This window comes from Chiloscyllium punctatum, chromosome 2 (genome assembly GCF_047496795.1).
Source record: "Chiloscyllium punctatum isolate Juve2018m chromosome 2, sChiPun1.3, whole genome shotgun sequence".
NCBI classification, from domain to species: Eukaryota; Metazoa; Chordata; class Chondrichthyes; order Orectolobiformes; family Hemiscylliidae; genus Chiloscyllium; species Chiloscyllium punctatum.
The window spans coordinates 51,783,712-51,811,164 of record NC_092740.1 but is presented as its reverse complement, the minus strand read 5'-3'; the positions used below and the strand labels follow the sequence as shown (position 1 = coordinate 51,811,164).

The window sequence follows — 27,453 nt, the reverse complement described above, 5'->3', positions numbered from 1 at the left end:
CCATTCTGCCCTTCAAGCCTGCACCACCATTCAATATGATCATGGCTGATCATCCTTAATCAGTATCCTGTTCCTGCCTTATTCTCCATAACCCTTGATTCCACTATCCTTGAGAGCTCTATCCAACTCTTTCTTAAATGAATCGAGAGACTGGGCCTCTACTGCCCTCTGGGGCAGAGCATTCCACACAGCCACCACTCTCTGGGTGAAGAAGTTTCTCCTCATCTCTGTCCTAAATGGTCTACCCCGTATTTTTAAGCTGTGTCCCCTGGTTCGGCACTCACCCACCAGCGGAAACATGTTTCCTGCCTCCCTTAAGTGGTCAATTAATGGCATCATGCTTTCACCACTGATAGTAATCCAGCAGAGATGAAGGCTCTTGGTTTGGAAGAAACATGACACATGAAACTGGCAAATTCATTTCCAGGCTCCTGGGGAGGGGTTCCTCATTTAAAGGAATTCAGTTCCTAATTGAGGGAATGAGAAGGAAGCCAGATTACTGAAAGGCAGGCTCCTGACCTTGCTGCTAATTTTCGCACCATCCCCTCCCTGCCAGCAGCAGCCACTGCTTTGCCAGCGTCACTGCGATTCACCGAACTTCCAGCCTTTGATTGGATAGCAGCTCTTGCCAGGCAGGGCTTGGCCTTGAGGTAAGGCCCACTTCTGACTTGCTAAGTCTTTATGTGGCACGAGATGCAGTGGACCTTCTTGAAAACAGGAACATGGGGATCTCACTGGTTCTGCCCTTCCCTCCTGAAACCCCATCACCTCGGCAAGATTCTGCCAATGTGTGCGAGGTAGACTTGCAGAGCTTTTGGTCAAAGTGAACTGCAGGCTGTCATACATTGCTCTGATTTATAAGTGTTGATTTCTATTGTGTGTATAACCTCTTATTGGTTACCTCATTCAAATAGAAACATAGGTTTTGTCATTGCATATATTTTTTAAAAACTGCATGTAACTGACCTTCCTAAGATCAGTGCAAAGACAAAGATTTTGCTTTTTTTCCCTCTGTTTGAATAAGCAAAGAGGTAGCAGTTGGTTTGTTTACAAGAAAAGTAATTGCCTGGTATTAGCAGCCCTGTAGATTTAAAACTTGGCAGGTGGGCTGAAGCTCCACGTCATTACAATATCTGCTAACTATTTATTAGGTTAATTAAACAGATGATTGACCGCAGTGTGGTAACATTCTGATATCTGAATTCTTGGGCCTCAGAGATTCCAAGACATTCCAGGTAGCTAATTGGTCAGGGATGAATAATGTGGGATGTGAAGGTAGAACACTTTTTTTGTGTGCATTCAGAAAGGGAACAAGCAATGAATAATTTTGTCGTAACTTGCCACAGGAGATAAAATTGTATCGGTAAAACTCACATGAGGTCAAGTTGAACATATTAGTGTAAGATAATTTGAATGGTGGACAGTTTCACTTGAACTATTTTTATTTGATCTTAATTAATGAAACCAATTTGATCAGCAAGCCCACACCTCATTTCATTTTTCTCCTTCTCTCCCCATGTTCCATTCCAGTGTCATTGGTGACAGTATCTCACTCAAACATTACATTTCTTGTACTTGTGTGTGCTTGATCATTTTGAACAATAGTCATGTTTACAATTTCAGTCCTTGCACAAAACTACTGCATTCCTCACAAACGGTAAGTTCTCAGGACAATGCCTGGGGTGGTAAATGGTCCCAAATATTTTTATTAGTCTTTGAAATGGGAATATGGGCTTCCAGTAATGAATAAGAAACAAACACTTTCATTTGTATAGCACTTTACAAAACTAACAAACATGATGAAAGCCCAATGAGGTACATTTTAAACCTTTAAACCAATGAGGTACATTTTGAACCTACATTTAAAACTCAGGGTTGCCCATTTAAAACAGCAGACCAAAGATTTTCTTTCAGAGGGTTTTTGAGTCTTTAGAACTTTCCCTGAAAAGGTGATGGAAAGAATGTTAGTTTTGTAAAGAGATAAATGGGAGGGGGGTGGGGCTGGGGGGAAGGTAGCTGAGAATGCGATAAGCAGCCTTTAGTACAGTGCTGAAAGTGAGGACTGCAGATGCTGGAGATTACAGTCAAGAGTGTGGTGCTGGAAAAGCATAGCAGGTCAGGCAGCATCCGAGGAGCAGGAGAGTTGACGTTTCAGGCAAAAGCTCTTCACCAGGAAGTGCCATGTGATCTTCTACATCAACTCAAGCAGGAAGAAAGGATCTCTGCTTAAAATTTCATCCAAATCATGGCATTTCCAATAATGCCACGCTCCCTCAGGATTGCAATGGAATGTTTGCTTTGATTTTTCTGTTTAAGCTCTGAAATGGAATGTTATGCCACTGATTGTGAGCTTGAAGGGGCAAAGAATGGAAAATAGAATGAATAAGGGTGTATGGGCCCCACCACTACCTTATGCCTGCCAGAATTAAGTTATTGATGAAATTGCCCATGGTCAACTTTCCTGCCTGCTACTTACCAACAGATGACAAATAAGGACCTTGTCCTGCTTTTGCTGAGGTTCACTCAGTTTTTTTTTCCTTTATTCATGCATGGCATATGGACTAGACCAACTTTTATTGGCCAGTAAAACTCTGTTTGAAAACTCTTATCACATAAGGGACTTGGCTTTGATTCCACCCTTAGTGACTGGTTGTGTGGAGTTTGCACATTCTCCCTGTGTCTGCATGAGTTTCCTCCGCATGCTCCAGTTTCCTCACAAAGTCTAAAGATGTGCAGATTAGGTAGATTGGCCATGCTAAATTGCCCTGTAGTGTCAAGGGATGTGTGGATTGGGTGGATTAGACATGGGAAATGGAGGGTAACAGAGATGAGGTGGGTCTGGGTGGGATGCTCTTTGGAAGATCAGTGTGGATTAGATGGGCTGAATAGCCCTTTTTCACACTGTATGGATTCTGTCATTCTATGCTATTCCTTAGGGCATAATGTTTCTCTTAAACATTAATGACCAAGATTTGGGTGGTGCACGAATGTAATTTCAAAAGTGATAGATGATGCAGAACTTGGGACTGCATTGCTGTCTTTACTGGCTGGGCCAGCACTTACTGTCCATTCCTAATTGCTATTGAGAAGCATTGCAGTCCACTGGTTCAAGAGAGATCCATGAAGGTGATAGTAAGGAATATGTTTCCAATTCAAGATGCTGAGTGGCTTGGAATTTAGTGTATAGGGAAAACTTCCCATTGGTGCAAAGATTAAGAACTAGACAGGGATATTTAAGACGATTAGTAAATGAAGGAAGAAATAGCAACCCAAAGAAAAAAAAATTCTTCAAACAAGGAGTAGTTGGGTTCTGAAATACATTGCCTGAGAGCCTGGTGGAGGCAGGTTCAAGCAAGACATTCAGAATACAGTTGGCTAAATATCGGAACAGAAAAGCTCCAGTAAACCAAATGATAGTGGGAGTAGTTGTGTTGCTATTGCAGAGGGCTATGTGACTGGCTGAAAGAGCTTCCTCCTTATGTTGCAGCATTTCTATGATTCTGTAATGAATTATTGCCAGCTTTTCAACACTCCTGACCAAACTTGATATGAATGAGGCAGAAAACCTGACCAGAGAATCAATAAGTATATATTTTGCAATTTTTAATTTTTAAAAAGCCAGTCAAATTGGCAGTCAGTTCCGAGGACTGTCATTTTATTCAAGGTGCTATGAGTTTCAACTAAGCATATAAGACAATGATATAACCTAACAATATGATCCCTTGCTTGTGTTGTTCCATTTATTTCTCACTAATCACCATAACGTTATGCTTTGGGAATATTAAAAATCATCTGAATACTGCTCCATTTAATTACGTATGTTAAAATAGTTTCTAGACCATTACAACTAAGAAAACCTAAAATTATATAACTGATCTGTACCAAGCTGTTATTATGATAATCTAATTATTACAAAATTCATTTTACACCAAATTAATCACTACTCAAAATATCCTTATTGCCTGATATTCAGGAAAAATGAAAACATCATGGTGTAATACTATAAAGGCTTACTATTGGCTGACAAAGGAAAAATACATCCTATTATTTGGACTACTTTTTTTTAATATGAGCAACTATAACTTGATGCCCACACACAAGGAACCAAATAATGTCTCATAATAAATTATTTCAAAGAAATAGATTTGCTAGAGTACAGCTGATCAGGTCCTGCGGATTTATCTATTTTTATGCATTTCAAGACATCCAGCACCACCCCCTCTGTAATATGGACATTTTTCAAGATATCACCATCTATTTCCCCACATTTTACATCTTCTCCACAGTAAACTTTGATGCAAAATACTTGTTTAGTATCTTCCCCATCTCTTGCAGCTCCACATTTAAGCTGACTTGCTGATCTTTGAGGGGCCCTATTATCTCCCTAGTTACCCTTTTGTCCTTAATGTATTCATAAAAGCCCTTTGGATTCTCCTTAACTCTATTTGCCAAATTTATCTCATGTCCCCTTTTTGCATTCCTGATTTCCTGTAAACATCTGCACCCAATCAGCTTTTAAAAGTTCTTGCCTAATCCCATCAAACTTAGCCTTACTCCAATTTAGAGCTTCAACTTTTAGATCTAGTCTATTCTTTTCCATCACAATTTTAAAACTAATAGAATTATGGTTACTGGCTCCATAGTTCTCCTCCACTGACATCTCAGTGACCTGCCATGCCTTATTTCCTAAGAGTAGGTCTTTGGACTGTGGGAGGAAACCAGGAGTGCCCAGAAGAAACCTACACAGACATGGGGAGAATCTGTAAACTCCACACAGTCGCCCAAGGTTGGATTCGAACCCTGGCCACCATGTCACCACATCTGAAATATAGTGCAAAGTATTGTTCATCTTATTAAGGGAAGGATGCAAATGCATTGGAAACACTTCATAGAGATACACTCGACTAATTGCTTAAATGAATGGGTTGTCTTATAAAGAAAGATTAGACAAACTAGACAAGAGTAAGAGGTGAGTTGAATGAACATATAAGACCTGAGCGGTTTTGTTGGGGTGCATGTGAAAAGGATATTCCCTTGCATGGGAGAATGTTGAACTAGGGGGTTACTGTTTAAAGTTAAGCCATCACACATTTACGAAAAAGATAAGGACATTTTGGGTCATTGAAACTGCTGTAATTGACGGAAATAGCATTTTTTAAATGTGCAAATATTTCTGTGAGCTGCAGTTGTGTGAAATCTGTCTCACCACTGTTTTCTACATGGCAAAATTGGTAGCCACCAGATAAAGAGGCTGAACGTCTGGCCTTCATTTTGGCTAAGATGTGATGCCCTTCTAGTTTTTCACAAATTTAGTCCTGTCAGTTATATTCATTGACATATACCTATGTAAAGCTGCTACATAACTAGTCTGTAGGATAATTCCCCCAGTTCTGGCACAAGCTCCTAAGGAAGAACATGGACATTATGTCAATGTTCCCGTTGTTGATCTAAGTCTTATTCTTCGGCAACTGAGGGATGAACGTTGAAAATGCTGGACTGAACCTCAGCAGGTCTGGCAGCATCTGTGGAGAAAGAAGAACAAAATTAAAATTTCAAGCTGAGAAGAGTAGTCAAACTTAACTCAAAATGTTAACTTTGTATCTCTCCACAGATGCTGTCAGCTTGCTGAGTTTCTTCAGTGTTTGTTTCGGAGTTCCAGTATCCACAGCATTTTGATTTTATTTGAGGGAGTATCTACACTGGCTCTGTGTTCTATTGGTTGCAGATCATGCAGTTTAACGTCTGTTCCCCAGTCAGCGGTCATTATGACTTAATTGGTTCATTGAATCATGCTACAAAGTCAGTGAAGTGTGAAAGGCCAGAACAATGTGGTGTCTCCTGTAGCGATTGTAACAAGGTCAGCCTCATATAATATGAGTTCCCTGACTGGGGTTGTTATTCTGGTCCAATCAGGGAGTCTGGCTGACAGATAAGAACAGGAGTGTCAGGGATCCTGTTCACTCTGACAGCTGGCTCTGAGAGAGCATTATTAGTGTCCAGGATGCTCCATATATAAATAAAGAGTGACTTGGTGATGGGATACTAGCCTCTGTGGAGTTATTTCATGTAACTTAACAGGAATAATTAAGCAGAAGTATTGATATTCTGCCTTGTGCAACTTATTTTACATTAAGATTTATTTAAATTCACTTCTTTACCAAAAGGTATTTTTCTGATGTCCTGTGCGCTACTTCAGGATGGTAATAGGTATGTTATTGATTACAAAAGAGATGTGGTTAGATGTGCTCCACAGTTTATCAGCAATATTCCAATGAGGCTGCAGGCCCAGTTTCTACCCTTTAGTGTGTTAAAAGAGAATGCAGCCAAAAGTAATGGGTCTAAATAAAAATTAAAGGTATTAAAAAGAAAGGTTAAAAGGTTATGCACCAAAGTGAAAAGCAATTTCTTGAAGTTTACATTTCCCGATTAACTTGTTGTCACACTTTGGAAAATTCGAAAGAACAAGCTGGTGCAAAGGGGACCAGCTGAAAGTAACCGCTCCAACTTGAAAAGACAATTTTAAGGGCCTTCACCTAAATCATAATGGAAGCAGTGAATTAATGAAGAGGCTAAATAGGGCACTAGAAATAACTCAGATTATTTTGTCAGGAACATGGGCAAATCTGCTTCTTAGGTTAACGAGGGAGAGTAGGATTCATAAAACTACTGCAATAGAACAGAAAGCTTTGCTTGAGTCGACACTATCTAGTTGCTGTCAAACAAGAAATTAAAAGAAGCTATTAAGTAATGAGTGGTGGAAACCCCTTGAGTATTTTAAAACTAAAATATAAGGAGAGTAATGTTCAGCATACATTAATTTTGATGATTGTATCAATGAATTATATTTACCTTTGCATAAAGAGAGTGTTAAAAACTAAACACAACATGCATGGTGTATAATATTGCTTGGAATAGAAATATTATGACAAACTATAAACATAGTAATGAGAAGGTTAAAAAGTGAGATTTAGAGAACTATATATGAATATGAAGGGCTAGCAGGTAATATAGGAGGGGCCTTATAATTACAGCAAGTTAAAGAACACTGAAAGAAAATAAGGTGATTCAGTGAAAAAGGGAACAGTTTTAACTTAAGATAATGAAGGTATAACAGCAACAGTAAGTATGATTATCATTGTTTTATGAAAGTAGTGGAACATCAATAAAGGACAAGAAGAAGGAAATAGTATGTAATTAACTGTAGAAAAGAAATAATTCTGAAAACTGAATAAAACCCAAGAAAGCTAAGATTCTAGCCAACTTGTGATGGTGCTGGTTGGTAGTAAAAGGGGACATCAAAGAGAAGCTAATTGGTTTTAGTGATAGAGGTTGTCTTTCATACTGACCCCTGAAGTGTAAAGGTAAGCTTATTCTTTGTTGTGTTTTGGTTGCTGGGCCAATTAAGAGTTAACCACTTTGTAGGAGACTAGAGACACACATAGGCCAGACTAGATAAAGGCAGCAGGTTTCTTTCCATAAACCACATTTATAAATTGATTTTTTTTTGTCTGCTTGCTTTTGTGAACCTTCTCTGATATCGCTGCTATTTATGGGGTAACTGAGATCAGCAGTTCCTTCTCACTACCAATTTTTTTCCTTTTAATTTACTTTTGCATGTAACTGTACCAGTTTAGACTTGTAATGATTTAGTGATAAAAGAGCACTTTTTAGCTATTAACCTAGAGTACTTTTATATTGCAGTTTAAAATGTACATTGACCCTCTCTCTGAAAGGCTTAGTACTTCCTGGTATAAAACAGCTTGGTAGATGCTGCATTACTATTAATAGAGCTTTCATTTTATATATACAAATATAGCATAGTTTTTTCACCTATTATTTGATTAGATTTTTTTTCCACCTTTGCAAAAATACATATTCTGTAGTACCATCGCGTAAAGTGATTATTTTCCACATTGGTTAGTTCAAGAGAGGGTTAATTGGGGGCAGGCAGGGAATTGGAGTTACGACAATAGTCAGAACAGCCATGATCTTGCTGAGTAGTGAAATAGGTTCAAAGAGTTGAATAGCATGCTCTAGTTCCTGTTTCCTATGCTTATTGTGTTGATGAATCCTATAGCTTCTGCTTATCTGAAGGGATTATATTTGAACTTCAGGTAAAATTATATTACAGAGGCTAGCTGTGATTTTGGAAGACATCTTAAGTTGTCCAAAAAAATCTTTTTAAAAGGCTGCACTTCATAGAAAGTGACCTTTTTACTTCTAACATTGGGATTTGTAATTGAATTACATTATTACATTTGTATTACAATAGGTTGAAGCATTTAAGTCAACCTTTGGAGCTTTGATATATTATTCCAAAAAGAAAGGTTGACTCATATGTTGAAAATAAAATGTGAACTATTAATCTTACTGCAGAAGGACCCATTCATGTTCATTGGTCTCTACGTGTGGTCTGCTCTCTATGAGAGTATCTTCAACTCCAGAGCATTTTCTTAACTCAAAAATGTTCAGGGCAACACAATGGCTCAGTGTTAGCTCTGTTGCCTCAAAGAGCCAGGGACCCAGGTTCAGTTTCAGTTTTGGGTGACTGAGTGGAGTTTGCATGTTCTCCCTGTGTCTGCATGGGTTTCTGCCAGGTACTCCAGTTTCCTTTCCCAGTCCAAAAAGGTGGATTGTTCATGCTGAAATTACAGTAGTGTCCAGGGATGAGCAGGGTAGGTGGATTAGCAATGGGAAATACGGGGTTACAGGAATAGGTTTGGAGGCTGGGCTTGGTTGGATGCTCTTCAGAGGTCAGTGCAGCCTCTATGGACTGAATGGCCACTCTCTGCACTGTCGTGATTCTGTAATGTGGCTTGGTTTGCTACAATGGGTTAACTTAGGAAATGAGTATAAACCTAAACATATATTTCTGAGCTGAAAAAATTGAGACCAACTCTGAATATGAACTTTGCCTTGGATATGAAATTAAAAGCTGAAAAATGGGGATTTAAATTATATGCCAATAATAGGCCTCAATGTGTATTTTGACATTAAAAATCTGGGGTCATCCTATACACTTGGTTGGCATATAGGCCCTGAATACAGTATTCCTGTTATAATGGAAAACATTTGTTTTAAAGCCTGCAACTAATTTATTTTTAAATACTTCAAAAGGCTAATTTATTTAAATTCAATAATTTGTGTGTTTATATGCATAGGATTTGCTGACATTTTTCTTGCATCTGCAACCTTAAATAATTGCCTGTATAGGAAATTTGTAATTATGATCTTTATCACAAAAGAACAAAGGAGATTTATTTCTTTATCTTTGACACAAAATTATAGTGAAAGATATGAAGACATTTTGTATTCTCCCTGTTTGTTGAATTAGCCCCCATTTTATTGTACACTTTGCTGTCTCAGATCAAATCTCACCTGGGAGGATCATGTTTATTTTAGTTTGCTGAAAGATCTGCTTCAGGTGATAATGAGCACTGCTAAGATAAAACATTTCTATTCAGACATCCAATGTACGTCAAACAAAGCCTGAGTATAGCACATTACGCTGCAGAGTAAGGGAGTCTTTAGACACCTAACACTGTCCTTACAACGCCATCCCATCCTGCCCATTTATATGCATTCATGCTATTTTCAGAGAAGCTTTCGAATATACAAGAGTAATAATTCCACTTTGTGTCCTACTGTTTCCATGAGACACTTGCAGTAATATCAAATGGTTCAGTACAGCCACTGGAAACTGATTTGGGCCTACGCAAGTTTATCTGCTTAGGAACAAATTTCTCCAGATTCTGGAATCTGCACTGAAAACAACAAATGCTCATCAGCTCTGATGAAGAGTCGTCTAGACTCAACATTAGATTGCTCTCTCTCCATGGATGCTGTCTGGCTGGCCGTGATCTCCAGCATTTGTTGTTTATTTACTTAGGAACCTTGTCACCTGCACATTGAAGAGCCTTTCCTGTATCCATCTGGAATCATAATCCAGGTGGGAGAGGAAAAACCACAGACAGTGAATCCAACATCACACTCAGTCCTATCCCTAGCCATACAAAACAATCTCTCTGATTAGAAATAAATTCTTTTTGATGTGTAACAGCATGTGAATATATAGTCATTGGAATTATCAATAGTAAAGTTCATAACACTAGAAACAACTGCAAATTGTGCAGTTTTTAATTTAGCACACAAAAATGCAAGCAAATTTACAACAGCTTTGAACTGAGAAAAAGCATGTGCCTTATTGACTTTTTTAATAGTGTTATGTAGTCTTGGTCATCAGCCTGAATCATCTGGAATGTCTTAGTTGAATTTATTACCACCAATCTTTGCTGGCATTAGTCTATTGATATAATGTGGGGAGGACGATACCCACATGATACCTTAGACATAAAGTAGGCTCAATCTTGATCAATGTCAAACAAGTTAATTACATTTTACTTAACAGTTAGTTACATTACATCTGAGATACAGATGGTTTTTTGTGAGATATCAAGATCAACGCAGAGAATAGAGTACTTTGCTACTACTAAACTATTCCCTCTCAGCAGCAGTAGCAGTTACAGAATGCTAACAAATCTGACAGAGCCTCCCAGGAACAATCCACTATATCCTAATTAGTGGAGCAATGTCAGTTACCCTTTCAGGTACTCACTGCTTAAGAGAACAGATAGAATTGTTCCATAACAAGCTGACAGTGAAAAGTGGCCATTCACAATACAATAACTATTTTATTGATCCAATGAAGTGTGCATGATTGAATGGCCACCTATCTACATTTTACAATTTGAACGGCTTGTTTCCAATACCAATATGACCAAATTGTAGTGTGCCCTTACAAACCTTTTCACTTTGGCTCAGGGCATGTTTCAACATCAGAGTTATATATTCAGCATATATTCATACTTTGTAAAATTAGATTCCTCTGAAGTGAATAATTATATGTGTGCATAGTGCAGTTTCATTCGGAAATGAATAGAATAAAACCAGTTTTTATTCTTCAAGCACATTTATTCTGAATTTCAATACTGCTATTGTAGTTAATTAAAATTTTAAAATGCCATAACCAAATAAAAGTATATACAGTACAATAAATCTTTTCCAAAAGTACAAAATAGGTTTTGAAATTCTTTTAGAGTATTGGTTATGAAAACAATCCTGCTACCATTTGTAAGTAGCACTGAAAAACCCTCAGGCACAGGGGTGTTATCTAGAAGCATGCATCATTTTGTTACCTGCCTGTTTTGGAATCACTGACCTGAGAAAATCCAGGCACAAGGCTTAAGGCCGTCTCAGGGTGTCTTTTAAATAGGTGTCCATCTGGTGTTGGAATGGGGAGTATAAATAGCAGTGCCAGTTTCACATAATTCTGTCTAATCATCATAGTTTTGTATAACAAATCCTATTCTCCCCCCTCTCCAACCACCCCAACCCAGGAGTAGAGTAAGTTATACCGATGGTATACACAAGGGAGTGGAGACCTGATGCAATGATTCTTCCTTCTCTTCTCCCTCAGTTTTTTATCTAGAGATTTAGGTGAGGAAAATCAGCTCTTACACATTTAATCAACACAAATAGTGGTGATATGAATGCCGTTGATTACAAATGGACACATGGGAAGTGATTTTCAATTGCAGCACATGCCACATTACCAGATGATGTTTTTCAGTCCACAAACTATTTTTGTGATTCAGCCTTAAAAAGGAAAATAATTTTTTGCTGTTAACAATAGCATGAAAGTTCAAGGAGTAGGAAATTACTTGCTTATTTTGCTGTAAACAAAGCATTAAAGTTATAGAGGCCCAAATTGTCACTTTGGAGGGATATTTGGGTGGATTAGAGAATGATTTTGTGAAGCCATTTGCACTCCTCCTGCCCCACAAATGGCAAAATATTGTTTAAAGTTTGTTGCCATGTACTGCAGGGCTGCAGGTTTTAAATAGGATCAATCTCACTGGGTCCTTCATTCAATCCCAACAGTAATACAGGTCCTCAGTATTCTTTGCCAGCATTCTGGCCATTGAGTTTGAAATTAACTCAAGGGCTAAGTCATGTTTGGGTAAGCAGATTTCCTTAAAATTAATTTCTGATATCACATCTTTCAAGATGAAGCATTGGGTTTTGTTTCCTGTATTCTTTCATGGGATGTGGGCATCTCAGGTAAGGTTTATGCTCATCCCTAATTGCTCTTGAACTGAGTGGCTTGCTCAGTCTTTTCAAAGATCAGCTAAGAGGAAGCAACATTGCTCTAAGTGTGAAGACCATTTGTTAGCTGACTGAAACTCTGTTAATTGCAATGGTTAGAACTATTAATTTTTTTAGAATGTTTTAACATCATAAATTAAGTTTTCATTATTGATTTCTGTCACATGGGTAATTTTATAATTTTAATCTAATTAGATTTTGTATAGAAAATTCCTTCAAAATAGATCACCATCATTATGGTCTTTTGGTACTAAACTTGCATTTTCAGTATCTGCTGTGATCTCACACGTGGAAGCTGTTTCTCATAAAAGAATTAATGTATTTTATTCCGGAACAATTTATTACTTCACTATATTGATTTGAGATTTATGTTTTTGGCATGACGACCGAATACTCTAAATCTTTGAATGGCTTGGCTTGATTTTAATGTAATTTGCACAGTGTTTAGATTACAGAAAAGTGTCTTTGTTTCTTCACATGACATTTTGGTATAAGCCTAGATATTATATGTTACATTTCTCTTTTATAGTCATGGGAGAAATAAAACATACAGGAGGGCAGACATTTAAAGGACAAACCATTTTCAAATTAGATTTTAAAGTTTGTGCATGGAAATTATTTCAACAATAAAAGAGGAACTTTCTCCTTGTCAATTCCTCTTCATTCAAAATTGTTCAATTAACATTACCCACTCAAATTTGAAATTTGCAGAAGTGACCTTCATGATCGATTTCTTAAAATAGCTCAATCCACACTACTGGACACTTGAGGTTTCTGGAAAATAGAAAACTTTTTCTTGTAACAGCAACTTGTAACTTTAGTCTAGTGCAGCATCCTGGAAAACTTCACAGACATAATCACAAAAATAGATGTTGGGAGAAGTGATCAAAGGCTTGATCAAAAAGCTGGGTTTAAAGAAGAGGTGGAGTGAAGGAGGATGTTGCAAAGCTTGAGGCGTAGTCAGCTGAAGACATGGCAGCCACTAGGGTGAGATTGTGCCACTGGTGTTTGGTGGTGACTGATGTTGTGGGGGATGGAATGCAGGGGGGTTGCAGAATGAATAATTTTAATGTAGGTGAAGAGTCCAGGAGCCAAAGTAGATTAATGAGGGCAGGTAATCAGTGCATGGGTCATGTCACAGGAAAGGATATAGTTAGCAGAGGTTTGGATTGAGTAAAATATCCAGTCTAAGAGATTGGAGACCAATTAAACAAGGTGTGAAATAAACTAATGTACTTGCCACAAGGTTGTGGGCAATTGTTTCAATAACAGTGTTACTGGATAAACGTAGAATCCCTACAGTGTGGAAACAGGCCATTTGACCCAACACGTCCACACTGACCCTCTGAAGAATATCCCACCCCTACGCATTCCCCTACCCCTCTTACTCTACATTTCCCATGACTAACGCACCTAACCTATACATCCCTGAACACTATGGGCAATTTAGCATAGCATCTAATCTTTGAACTGTGAGAGGAAACTGGAGCACCCAGAGGAAACCCACTCAGACAGTCACCTGAGCTGGAAGCGAACCTGAGTCCCAGGCACTGTGAGGTAGCACTGCTAAGCACAGAGCCACGGTGCTGCTCTTGTGTTTTGCATTTGTGTTATGCATTTGGGAGCTCAGTTCCTGATCATTTCAGTTGCCAAGCTTGTAAATAGTTTTTTTTTCTTTCAGACCAAGTCAGTAGTTATGGAAAGTTTGAATTTAAAATGAAAGCCTAACTAATGGTCTAACAACACAATTGCAGTGGGAAGGTCATAAGAAGATTTTGGTGAAATAGGGTTGAGTAGTGGTTAGCAGCTGACCCGATGTTTTCAGATAATAACACAAGAAATAGCATGAAGAACTGAACAGGCTAAAGGTCTATCCTTGGAATTTCTGGAAGCACTGGTGCTGAGGTAGAAGAAGAGGTGGCCAAGGATTATCCTGCTAATGAGAAAACCGGCAGTGTGGAACCAAGCAAGGATAATTCAACCGTGGTGGACAACAAAGAAGAGGCATTGAAGGATAATTGTGAACTTAATCACATCAAAAGACGCACAGAGGTCTGTGTTAATGAGAATAAATCCATTGGCTGTGTGAGGCTTTGCAATTTTTTAGAAGATAAATTATGATCAGTGGCTGGAAAGATAAATGAATTGTGTTCATGACTAGAAGTTCTTGCACAAACAAATATCATAATTTATGTCAGCCACATGATAATTTAGCACTTGGAAAAATTCTGGTGACTGGCATCCATTTAAAAATGATGAGAGTTTACAATAGATAAAGGTAAAGTTGCCAGTGTCCTACCAAAGCATTGGGCTGCTGTCTCATTAGAGACAGAGAGAGGTGACTGATAGTGGTTTAACCCAAGGATCAGCATGCCACATGTGAGGAGAGAGGCTGAGAAGGAGAATCCTTCATGGTAATTTCAGCCAGAGCACAACTGAGCCCACACTGTTGGCATCACTCTGTATCCAGCCATCCAGCAACTTCAGAATATTCTTTTAATGAAAGAAGAAAAACAAATCAAATTCTAATTGGGTTTAGATATTTTGGAATGGAGCAAAACATGTCCAAAGAAGAATTTTATTTTTTAATTATGCTTTCACAGAATGTGAACTTCACTGGCAAGGCCAGCATTTATTGCCCATCTTTAAGTACCCTTGAACTGAGCACCTTGCTTGGTCACCTCATTGGGCTGTTCAGAATTGAATTGAATTGAATTTATTGTCACGTGTACCAAGGCACAATGAAAAGCTTTACAGGCAGATCACATAGTTAAATAGCCTATATAAGTAAATAATAGGTAAACAGCGGCAAAACAAAAACAAGGTACAGGCAAATGTTAAGAGTTTGTGAATCCAGTCAGTATTCTAACAACAGTAGGGTAGAAACGGTTTCAAATCCAGCTGGTGCATGTTTTCAGGCTTCAGTACCTTCTCCCTGATGGTAGAGGTTGTAGAAAAGCATTGCCAGGGTGGGATGGATCTTTGAGAATGCTGGCGGCCTTTCCTTGACTGCGGGTGTGGTAGGTGGATTCCATAGATGGGAGTTTGACCTTTGTGATTGTCTGGGTCGAGTTCACCACTCTCTGTAACCATCTCCAATCTTGAATGGTACAGGTAGTGATACATCCAGACAGAATGCTCTTGCTGATGAACCTTGTAAAAGTTGGCAAGAGCATTTGCTGTCATGCCAAATTTCCTCAGCTGCCTAAGGAAGAAGAGATGTTGTCGGGCATTTGTAATCAGTGCGTCCACATGAAGAGTACAAGAAAGATTGTTGTGAATGACCATTCCCAAGAGCTTGACACTGTCCGCTCATTCCACCGCTGTGCTGTTAATGTGTAGGGGGGGGGGGCATGAGTAACATCCCGCTGAAAATCGATAATGAGTTCCTTGATTTTGCTGGCATTGAGAGCTAGGTTGTTCTCAATGCACCATTTTTCCAGGTCTTCCACCTCGTAGCTATAGTCTGTTTTGTTGCCATCTGAGATTCGACCAACGATGGTGGTGTCATCAGCGAACTTGTAAATGCACCCCTCGGAGGCTCCAGCGTTGAGTGTTAGTGAGGATGAAATATTGTCCCCAATCTTCACTGATTGTGGCCTGTGGGTCAGGGAACTGAGAATCCAGATGCAGAGAGTGGGGCTTAGTCCGAGATCACTAAGTTTAGTAATTAGTCTCGAAGAGATAATAGTGCTGAATGCTGAACTGTAGTCAATGAGTAGGATTCTTACGTAGCTGTTCTTGGTGTCAAGATGTTCTAGGGAGGAGTGAAGGGCAAGTGATATGGCATCTGACGTGGATCTGTTTGTCCGAAAGGAAAATTGGAGTGGGCCAAGTGTAGTGGGGAGGCTGGAGTTGCTTAATGCCATGACCAGCCTTTCAAGGCACTTCATGACCACTGGTCGGTAGTCATTGAGACATGCTGCATGAGCCTTCTAAGGCACAGGGATGATGTTGGCCCTCTTGAAACAGGCAGGGACAGTGGCCTGCTGCAAAGAGGTTGAAGATGTTGGAGAAAACCTCTGCCAGTTGATCTGTGCATGTTCTGAGTGCACGGCCTGGTCCCATCACTTTCCTTCGGATTCACACAAAGGAAAACTGATCTGACCTCTGATGCATTGACAGTTGGGATAGGTTTGTCAGGACTTGTTGGAATAGGTGTTACCTCTCTGCCAAAATTCTGCTCAAAGCGAGCATAGAAGGCCTTGAGACAATCTGGGAGGGATGTGTCATTGTCTGCTATCTTGCACTGTCTCTTTTTAGAACCTGTGATTTCATTCAGTCCTTTCCATTGTCACCGAGTGTCTGTCTGGGTCTCTAGCTATTAATCCTTGGCTGCCTTAATGGCTCTGTGAAGGTCACACTTGGATTCCTTATATTTGAGTGGGTCTCCTGATCTGAAAGCCTCACACCTGCATTTTAGCACATTCTGTATGTCCTCATTCTTGCAGGGTTTCCTATTGGGGAACACCTGGATTGACTTCCTCGGTATGCTGTCCTCCACACACTTGCTGTTAAAGTCTGTGATGGTGGTGGCGTAGCCAACCAAGGGACCTGCAGACTATTTGAACATGTCCCAGTCAGCCAATTCCAGACAGCACCGGATTTGATCCTCTGCCTCCTCTGACCAACACTGGACCTGTATCTGCGAGAGGGGTCTCCTGCGTATGTGTCTGCATATCTAACATCACATGTAGACAAGATCACATAAAATAACAGATTCTCTACCCTAAAGAGAAACTAGTGGATCAGATGGGATTTTAAGACAATAATTTCACTATCACCATTGCAAGTTTATAATCCCTGATTTTGTTAATTGAATTTCTATGATTCTTTGTTTTTAAATACCATCAGCAATCATGCTGAGATTTGAACCTGTGTCCCCAAAGTATTAACCTGACCCTTGTTGTGGAGAAAATATAGAGAACCACCAGGAGACGCAGAGAGTTCTTCAAGAAGTAGGTCTTTTATTTGTAAACAAAAAACCGTGACACTGAGAAAACAGATTCTTGAATGCCCATGAACCTCAGGGTCCGTGGATTTTTATATCTTTTTTATCATGTTTCTGTAAGCTTATCAGCATGTCCAACTACATTAATTAAAGTACCTCACTCTAGCTACACAATAAACCAATGATGTTAGTTCCCATTATCTCATTCAGTTGTACATTCTACTTAATGTGATTCTAATGTCATGGTTAGATATTTATTGCTAACTCTGCTATAATGGTCTTTCATTCTAGACCCTACTTAATATTTTCCCAATGTCATGATTAGATATTTATTATCACTTCTGCTACAGTTATTTCCATTGCAGACTAACCTATCCTGATAGATATTTAGCTATTCCATCTAGTACAATAGTCTCCTGTCTCAAGCTGACTCTACTAACTATTAATTAGATATTTTAATGTCATGTCCCAAATACTTATTGTCCCAATCCTGTCATAATAACACTCAACAGAGAAACTTGCTTTATTACTTGTGTTATCTCATCTCGCCATCGTGGCCTTTTAGCCTTAACCTTACTCTGCTAATTGGTGTCAGAATGTTCCACCAAGGTCATCCCATCCTCCATTCCACAGGACACAGGTTGCCAGTGACCTTCATGCTTTAACCCTTCCCATGCTTTCATGTTCTTTATTTTCCATACCCTCTGGATTACTAGTCCAGTGACACTACAACTATCACATTTATATATTTGCTGCTATTGAATGTAAACTAACACTGTTTTACTAAGTGTTTTAAAATAATATAGAAACCAGTCACACAGATTTAGAAGCTTTGGACTGGATTTTGTTTTCAGTGTGGTGAGAGAAGTGGAACAGAAACTAAATTTTCCACTTGCTTTCACTCCTGCCTACTCAGCTCACTGAATCATGCAGTGGACAGCCAAACAGTGTTTCCTAGTCAAAAGACAGCCAGCTATAGTTTCAAAGGGCACTTCAGACCCAGTCAGGACCTTAGGATAGGACATCATGTTGCAGAGTGGTAATGTTGTGAACAGGAAGTTGGTCACGGCTGCAAGTTAAAAGGCTTTCTGATCTCTGAATCTTTCTTGATTTCTTGTGGATGACTTGGCAGAATTCGACAACAAGAGATGTTGCCATCCACATCAGAATATGCAGCTACATTCAGCCAGGGCTTTTCTACCAGTTTTAGACCACCTTGATACATTTACCATAAGGAAATCTTGCAAACATTTTCAAGTCTGAAGCTTGAAAAGGCAGTAAACATTGAAAAATTTCAGATGGTTGAATTACTGATTTTATGCAATAGCTTGTTAATTCACAATTTCTTAAAGACAGGCAAGTTGCTGCCATCTTGCCTGCTCACCTTTTGGAATGTTGGAAATTGGCTTGATTACATTCACACATCATGTCCTATTTTATATTTGTTTGGGAGGCTAGCCTGCCCAATTTGCAAATAGAAAATCTAGCCCATTCAGTTATGAATTTCATTCTCTTTGGAATTCATTTGTAAATATATAACTATTGCAACAAATTAGAATCCCGAGAGTATGGAAAGCGGCTATTTGCCCATTGAGTCTGCACTGACCCTCTGTAGAGCATCCTGCCCACATTTACCATGCTAAACCACTGAACTTGCACATCCTTGGAACTATGGGGAAATTTACTGTGGTTGATCCACCTAACCTGCACATCTTTGGATTGTGGGAGGAATCTGGAGCATCCATGCAGACATGTTGACAATGTGTAAATTCCACACAGTCAGTTATCTAAGGCTGGAATCAAACCTGGGTCCCTGGCACTGAGGTAGCGGTGCTGACCATGAGCCACCATGCTGCCCAAATTCTTTGAATGTACACTATTGTACATAGCTCTAACCAACTGTGGTAGCACCTCTACATCAAAATTTGCACAATCATTCAGAAAGTGTTATAAATTTCATTTCCTCAACTTGACTTTAATTTTGTTTATTCTTTGTTAGTAGTATACTATGCCATGACTTAAATAGATAATATTTTGAATAGTTCAAGTGAGTGTAAAGTTACTTTGATAAGGAAAATATTTAATGCAGATATAACAGAAAAGTTACTGTTACACTTCACATACATAAGTTGGAATACTACTTTTTCTTCTCAATAAGCTGGTGGCTTTCTCTGTTATGCCGGAAATGCTCAATAATTTACATTTCTCCTACTTTTAGATTGATCTGCTTGTTCCAACTAAGGTGACTGGTATAATCACCCAGGGTGCAAAAGATTTTGGACACATACAGTTTGTGGGTTCATACAAAGTTGCCTACAGTAATGACGGAAGGACCTGGTATATTTATAAAGACATAAAACAACAAAAGGATAAGGTTGGTATTGGGAAAAATAAAATTTTCACATATTAAGTGGGCCTGATTCAAACAAAAAAGTTAACAGTATTTCTTGAGTTCCTGAAAATTTCTGAAGATTTTATTTCCCATTTCATATATTTCATTTACAACCAAAATAATTAAAACACATCAGATTTTGCTTTTCTGAAGGCAAGTACTAAAACACATTCAGAGCTTTATTCAAAATTAGCACCTTGGCATAAAAGTCTGCAAAATTGATGATTCCCTTTCAAATTTGCATTTTAAAACAGCAACAGACAAAAACCCAATTCAAAGAGAGGAAGCAATTTGCAATGTAGATGGTGGTCAAGTTATTGGCAAGTGAATAGACTTTTATTTGCAGCAAAAGCTGAGAAATCCCAAACCCCATCACTAGTTTGATCCTGAAGCATCAGGTCCGAGCATATTAACATGTAATTGAAAATGTTGTAAAGTCCTGACTCAGAAGTGTGCTTCAGGATCCGTAGTCATCTTTCTTCAGAGAGCAAAACTGAAAAGACTTTAGGGACTCCGTATTTATGTGAACATATCAATAGTCATTGATGCTATTGATTCTATAGTGTCTATGCCCTGGCTGAGCAAGTTAATTGGATCAGCTTGCAAAAGAATATGTTTAAATTAGTTGTTCAGTTCCAATTTACATGATCTAGTTTTATTCCTGCCCCAAATAAAGCTAGAAAATATCAAAGGAACAAGAATTTGAATGTGGAAAGCGATTCCTTGTAATACCCAAAACAAGCAAAGGTCAGAGCTGCTGAATGCCTTTGGAAATGAAACTCAATTAGCATTCCATAGACAATTGGCTTGTTGGTACCACATGCTGAAGGCCAAGAGAGTGAAATTCATTTGTTAAGTGAATCAGTATCCTAGAAGAGCCTTACACTTGGAGTTTAGCACAGAAACAGGCCATTTGGCCTCACCTAGTTTGTGCCTATGTTTACACACCCTCGTAAGTCTTCTCCCAATCTATCTCCTTCATTTCAATCTTTCAGCTTGTTTTTCTATTCCTTTTCTCTTTTGTATGAACCGAGTTTCTTTTTGATAGCTTCTAATATATTTGCCTCAACCATTTGCTATGGCACCTCATTGTACTTAAAAACCACCCCGAATCAAGAAATTTCTCCTTATTTCCACTGGATGTATTCATAATAATTATTGCCTGTAGTTTTGTTTTGAAAGCATTCTTTCCACATCTATTTGGTATAACCGTTCCCATTCTACCAAGCCGCCATCTCTGGAATCCTTTGTTTCCTTCATGGTAACTTGAAATCTCCTGATTAATATTATTTTTAAAAATATTTTATGAGGTGTGGACATCATTGCAAGGCTGTCATTTCTTGCTCATTCTATTTGGCTCTATAGGCCATTTCAGAGGGAAGTTAAGTTTGAACCACATTGCTATGGTTCTGGAATACATATAGGCCAGACCAGGTAAGACAACAGATTTCCTTTCCTAAAGGAGATTAGTGAACCAGGTAGGTGTTTATGACAATTAACAGTGGTTACATGGTCACTTTTAACTCTATTTTCATGCCATGTTTTATTGAATTCAAGTTATGCCTTCTGTCATGCTGGAGTTTGTATACATGAATTCAAAATAATAGCATGAGGGTCTGGATTACTAGCCCCCTGGCATTACCGTTATGCCAGGGCCTCCTCATAAATGACCAAATGGTAATGTTTAGTAGTGGCTGAGGTGTCATGTTACTGATGGTCTAATAATAACACATTTTATTTTTCAATTGACAGGTTTTCCAAGGTAATTTCGACAATGACACACACAGAAAAAATGTAATAGATCCTCCTATTTACGCACGATATATTAGGATCTTGCCCTGGTCATGGTATGGCAGAATCACACTGCGGATGGAGTTACTGGGATGCACCGAAGAGTGATGAATACTGGCTATTTTCAAGAAAGTTGTCCTTAGAATATCTCGACAAAAACTGCACAAACCTGTAAGATATCAAAGGGTTTTCATGAACTAGTGTTCAGTTTGTGATCGGCATGAGTCAAGATATCTGGTCAAGGCCTGCCCTTTATCAAATTTTCAAATGGTGATTTTTCTTCCTTAAAAGTTTATTTTCATGTGCTTTGTTAATTTATACATAATGAAAAAAATCTTTTTATAATTGCAAACTTTTCGTCCTTTCCCCGCCTCCAGCAAAATTGATTGATATGCATAGGACTAAAATCTCTCATCATTATTGTAGGTGCCATTATTGTATCCTATTTATTGTAAGCATTTATTTCTCTTTGGCTCCTGACAGTGATAGACTTTTCAATCATTCAGTTTCCGTTCCTCTTTATTAATACAATGTACCAGACAATGAAACAATTGAGCACTGATAAAGTTTTCATTCCACAAATTATGCATGTCCCACATTGTAAGAGGCAATGACTGTCTCTAGGTGCCATTCTCCCACATGCATGAAATTATACTTGAAAACCTTCCTACTTGCAAACTTGATGATGCAAGTGTATATGCATTGGACATATAATTAAAATATTAAAGGAGAAAACCAAGACAGTTTGTGACCTTAAAGATAGAAGAACAATAAATTCATGAATACACAAGATAATAAATGCTAATGTGTGGGTATGCATCAGCCACCTTTTGTTTGGAGTGCATGCCAGGTTTCCAAAGTCAATCATTATTGTACTGCATGTTGGCATTTTCAAATAAAATAATTCTGTTGAAAGTTTTTTTTAATCAAAAGAGAGGCAATTGTTGTCTAGGAGATTAATTTAAAGGGGAAAAAAAAGGTGTGTGGATTTAAGATTGAGTGAGCTCATGAAATGAGCTGTCTGTTCAATCTTAATATATTCAGTTATGTTCTGATTTGAAGAAATGTAAAATGACCTTTGTATATCAATGAACATACTACATGATGTCATTGTAAGTCACTCAGTTTGAGTCATTCGTTATATAGTAGCTTGATGCATACAGATGGTATTGTCCTACTGTTAATTTTTGCAATACAGCAAAGTAAATTATAACAAAGTCATACAAAATTCACACCTATGTAATGTGATTCAGATGCTGTTGTTTGACACTTTCAGAATTATTCACATACTGAAATAGTTCAGTTATTGTGTTGTTTAGGTTTAATTATCATATCTGTTTTTAAAAGCACTTATTACAGTCAATATAGTATAAAAACACTAAACTTATAAAATAGTCAGAATGTATGAATGGTAAGCATCTGTTTAGTGATAAAGGAAAAGGACCATGTAGTGCACTGAAGCATTATTGACTGGGATCCCTAAATTATTTGCGACTTGAATATTGGTGTTTATATTGTGTGTCTAACATTAATGACATTGAATGAGCATTTTAAATAAGTACCATTTTACTGTAAGATAACAACTAAACCATGTGTTTGGCAGTTCTGTTAGTTGTTGCCTCTATCTATGAAGCTAGGCTTTCACATGTGGCACTGTCATGTATAGCTTTCATTTTTTTTAGGCACAGGACTGTAACAAAGCTTGCAAAAATATCAGATTGAATGTTCCAGTCAATTGCATCCCTTTTAATGCCCCGCAACAGTAATTTCCACCTTGTTCCTGGATAAAATGGCACAAACTTCAGAGCTTTAGTAATGAGGATAAGTACCCTAATCCAAACCACAAACTTTATTACAACTCTGATGCACACTATTTATTTATCCCTGATTTGAGAACTAAGGTTGCTGGCTATTATATCACACTAATCTCACATTGACTAGGTATGATTACATTCCCAACTATTTAAATATATAAATGTTAAACGTTTTGCAAAATATTCATAATCTGCACAGGTAATTTAGAAGGTACAACATTTTAGAAGTTGCATCCTCATTGCCAAAATGTCATTCGTCTGGTAATGTTACTAATATTTCAGTTTAACCATAATAGCTTTACAAGTCTCTTAATTTTCACAAGAGCTACTTTAGATTAGAATATTTCCTATTTCCTGGAATCTTTCCAGAGCTGCAGTATCCTTTTTAATGTGTCTCCAAAGGCTGACGAGTATTAAAAATGATAGTTATCCAATAACAGATCTTGCAGTCGTCTTTTCAAATTCAATTCATATAATTGAGTTTTGCTGCTTAGAATTTTGTTGGATGCTGAAGATGGTAAAACTTATGAACCTTTTATTCACTGCTTTTATGGCAAGCTTGAAAAGAAATGAAGTTACATACCTTACACAAAATTGATTTAGCACCAAGAAGTCGGTCAGTCTGGCATTTATAAAGCTATATTTACATATTTGTCATGCTGAGAAGGAGGCTAACACAATCAGCAAGGGAGTTAACACAATCAAATTTTATATGGGAAGTCTAACCTCCCCAGAAAGAATACACTGCGTTAAGGTTTAAGGCAATTTTCTTTTTCACTGATGTGGATAATTTTAAATTGGCTTTATGAAGGACAACAAAATATATGCTTCATTTGTAGCTTTTGTAGAACAGCAGAGGATTTGTGGAGAAATCAATTTTGCTACAAGCTATTCAAACCACTAGATTGTTAGCATGTCTTTTATTGTACAGCATTCCTGGCCCTGAGATGCACTGAGTGATTTAAGAATATATTGATATGTAAATGAAATGAAAAGGAAAGTCAACCATCAAAATTATATTGGGCATTGGGTCCATATGAATTGATTAAATTCAAATCTATGGGATTCAGACTGACATAGCATACGAATTAAAACTGTCATTTGTGGTACCTGATAAAAGGGAAGATTTTCCCAATATACACACTTGCCCATTACAGCAGCATCATGCTGTTTATAAACATCAGTTAGCGAAGTATAACTTCTAATTAATATTATCACCCAAGCAACAAATTAGCAATTTCTAGAACAATTTCTTCCTCAGAAACAAGTTGGTAGACAGATGCCACAAAGACAATGGAAAATGTATTATGCAATTCACTCTTATCCTCCAGAAGCCTACTTTCCTATGATTATGCTCTAAACAAAATGAAACAGTACTTTCCAAATCAAGTTCAGAATTGCAGATGTGCATACACAAGATAGAATACCGAATACTGGATTTAGGGCTGGATTTTGGCGACCAAGTCTGTTTGCAATAATGTGGAAACTTCCCAACTTGCCTCAGCAAACATACATGGAAGTGAAGTATGGGGCAAGTTTTACAGTCAGGCCCACTGCCTCCAGATGCAGATCATTTGGTGGCCCCAGGCAAGGCAAGTCCTGAGCAAGCTGATTAAAAGGCCCACTTTGGTTCTCTGGACACTGTCCCAGCTGCATTAGGAGCCTTTTGGCCCTCTAGTCCTCATTTCTCAAGCATGGAACCACTGAGAAAAAAAACAAATCTTGAGAAAAATTGTTGTTCTACCAATCACATAAAAATGTAAGTCAGACAGAATCAGTAACTGGCTTCAAGTACTTCGCACCTCTTAATTTTTCCCAACTAAAAACTGAACCATTGGCAAAAGAGATTACAGAATGAACAACTTATTATAATCACTTAAATACTCAATTAAATAAAGTCAAACATTTCAGTTATTAAACATAACCCAATGCTGAGTTAATGTTTCAGTTAGTCTGGGCTTACAACCAAGGGGTTTGAGTGTTTGAAGACTTTTGATACTTTAATAGTCTTTCTGTTTGACACTGTCATAAGATTGTCAGAACAGCAATTTTTTTTCAGTATTGAAATTTTAGGTTCTGAATCATAGTGCAGGTCTAGACACCACCTGTATCGACAGAAACAAAGTTAATGTTTTGAGTCTGATATAAGTTTGAAGAATAGTCAAATTGGATGCAAAATGCTCACTTTAGTTTTTTATTCCATGGATGTTACCAGACCTGCTGAGATTTTCTAGCACTTTTTGTTTGTATTTCAGATCTCCAGCATCCACTGTACTTTCTTTTTTGTTGTAGAAGTCCACAACCCCGTGCAAATGTTCTGGAGTCATGTATTTGAATCCCATCATGGCAGAAGGTGAAAATCAAGTTTGATAAAAATTTGGAGTAATAAGCTAGCCAATGGCAACAGTTGTCTATAATTGTAAAAACCAACCTAGTTCACTAACCTCCTTCAGGGAAGGAAATTTACCATCCTTATCTGATCTGGCCTACATGCCCGAGTCCAGGCTGAAAGCAATGATTTTTAACTGCCAAGTGTGCAATTAGAAGTGGGCAATGTTAGCCTAGCCAGTGACACCAACATGCTGTGTGCACTTTTTAAAAAAAATATCACCAGTAGGGCGGTGTATTCATAAAGAGAAAATTGCTCACACCTCATTGGTAAGTGGCAGAAATCAATTTTGAAGATGGTGCTACAGGAAGAGAAGCTTGACTTTTTGTATTTTTTTAAAATAATTAATGCACAGAATGGACAAGTAGAGGCTGGTTCCCTCTGCTGCAGGTGCAGGCCGCTCTCCTCAACCGTCATTCCAACTCCACAAAAATCTCTGCCATAGAGTCTTAGGCAAAAAAGTTGTCTTTCAGTCAATGGTATCTGTGTCAGCTTTTTAAAAGAGTTATTCAATTATCCTTCTGTCTGGTACTCATTAACCATAATCCAGTACTTTCTTTCTCTTTCAAGTATATCCCCAATTGCTTTTTGAAATTCACAACTGGATCTACATCCACTGTCCTTTCAAATAGTACATTTCATATGATAAGAGCTCAATGCATAATTAAAATGACCATTTCCCCTGATATTATTAATTCTCATAAATATTCAACTACCCTGGGTTGGGATGATCTCCTTATCTGTACCATTGTAAATCTATCCTCTGTTCTTCAATCCACTTGTGAGTGCAAAACAGACTCTGTCACCTTCATCACAACCATACATATTGTTGTACTGTTCTTTGAGAAAGATGGGAAAATGATCAAAGTGGGAACAGAGTTTGGCGATGAGAAAATGTATGAATGCATCGTTATGGTGTATTCTATGTAATTTCCATGACTTCCTGATTTTCCACTGTAAACCTGGTTGAAGATTGTTGGGATCCAAGTAAATGTTTCTGCCACTTATGGGCATTTGATGACAGCTCGCGAAAGTTACCTTAGATGGTTTGGAGAATTAGGAATAGATTTGCTAAACTAGAAGTTAGTTACCTTGGTGTCACTCATGGAACTGCTACCAAATCACTTTCCTCAAAAAAGTGAACGAAGACACTATTCAAACCAAGAAAAGTAATTTGTGCAGCTCAAAGACATACGTCTGTTGTGAGTTATTTCAGGACATTTACCAATTTACCCAACTTGTGTGTGAAATAGTTAAAGTAATCATTATTGTTAAAGCTGTTGCCAAAATGAATAATTTTGCAAGTAATTTATGCAAAACACTTTTAAAATATGTATTAGCATTGTGAGATTTGTCCAAGGGAAAATATTGATATTTGTGTTCATTTATATCTCATTCCTATTAGAGAAGTTGACTTTCCATTGTTGGACATTACAATAAGGTCTGAAATGAGATTTTGACTTCTATTATTTGATGGGCTTGTTTTATTCTTGTATGAAAATTACTCATCAATATCTTGGAAAAATGTGGCTTAAGACCATCTTAAAGTTAAAAAGCATATTAAGCTTAAATGATGTCATAGGGGAAAAGTAACCACTGCAATCTTAGCAACTATGTAACATTACTCTTGTTTTTGTATTAGGCTCCAATTCTGATGGTTAATGCAAAATCCGTACAAGCTTGTATGTTCTTCAGATTAACAATAAAACTTTGAAACATCTACAGCTCTTGAAACGTGCTTTATATTGATTTGTAGATTAAGGTTTGTGATTGTTTGTATGGGCTAAATTGTTCTAATATTTGCAGTGGATGAAAGCAACAACCACTTATAACTGTTCCGTGGTGACAATAAACTCTACATATCAACCACTGAAGTAATATATTTCTGTCAATCTTGTTACGTTCTGAACCAAAATCATACTACCACCTGTCTTTATGCCCCATTTGAATG

At 37.8% G+C, this 27,453-nt stretch overlaps 1 protein-coding gene across 4 annotated transcripts in view; it reads left to right on the top strand.

Annotated features, from left to right (window-relative positions):
* Nucleotides 1–27,222, top strand: part of edil3b (EGF-like repeats and discoidin I-like domains 3b) — a 206,760-nt gene extending 179,538 nt beyond the window's left edge. For all 4 annotated transcript variants that reach the window (XM_072582789.1, XM_072582776.1, XM_072582780.1 and 1 more), the window contains 2 exons: nucleotides 19,335–19,490; nucleotides 21,261–27,222. In XM_072582789.1, the coding sequence (XP_072438890.1) occupies nucleotides 19,335–19,490; nucleotides 21,261–21,407 (303 nt within the window). In that variant the 3' untranslated portion in view covers nucleotides 21,408–27,222. The remainder of the gene's footprint in view (nucleotides 1–19,334; nucleotides 19,491–21,260) is intronic.
* Nucleotides 27,223–27,453: the final 231 nt, after the last annotated feature.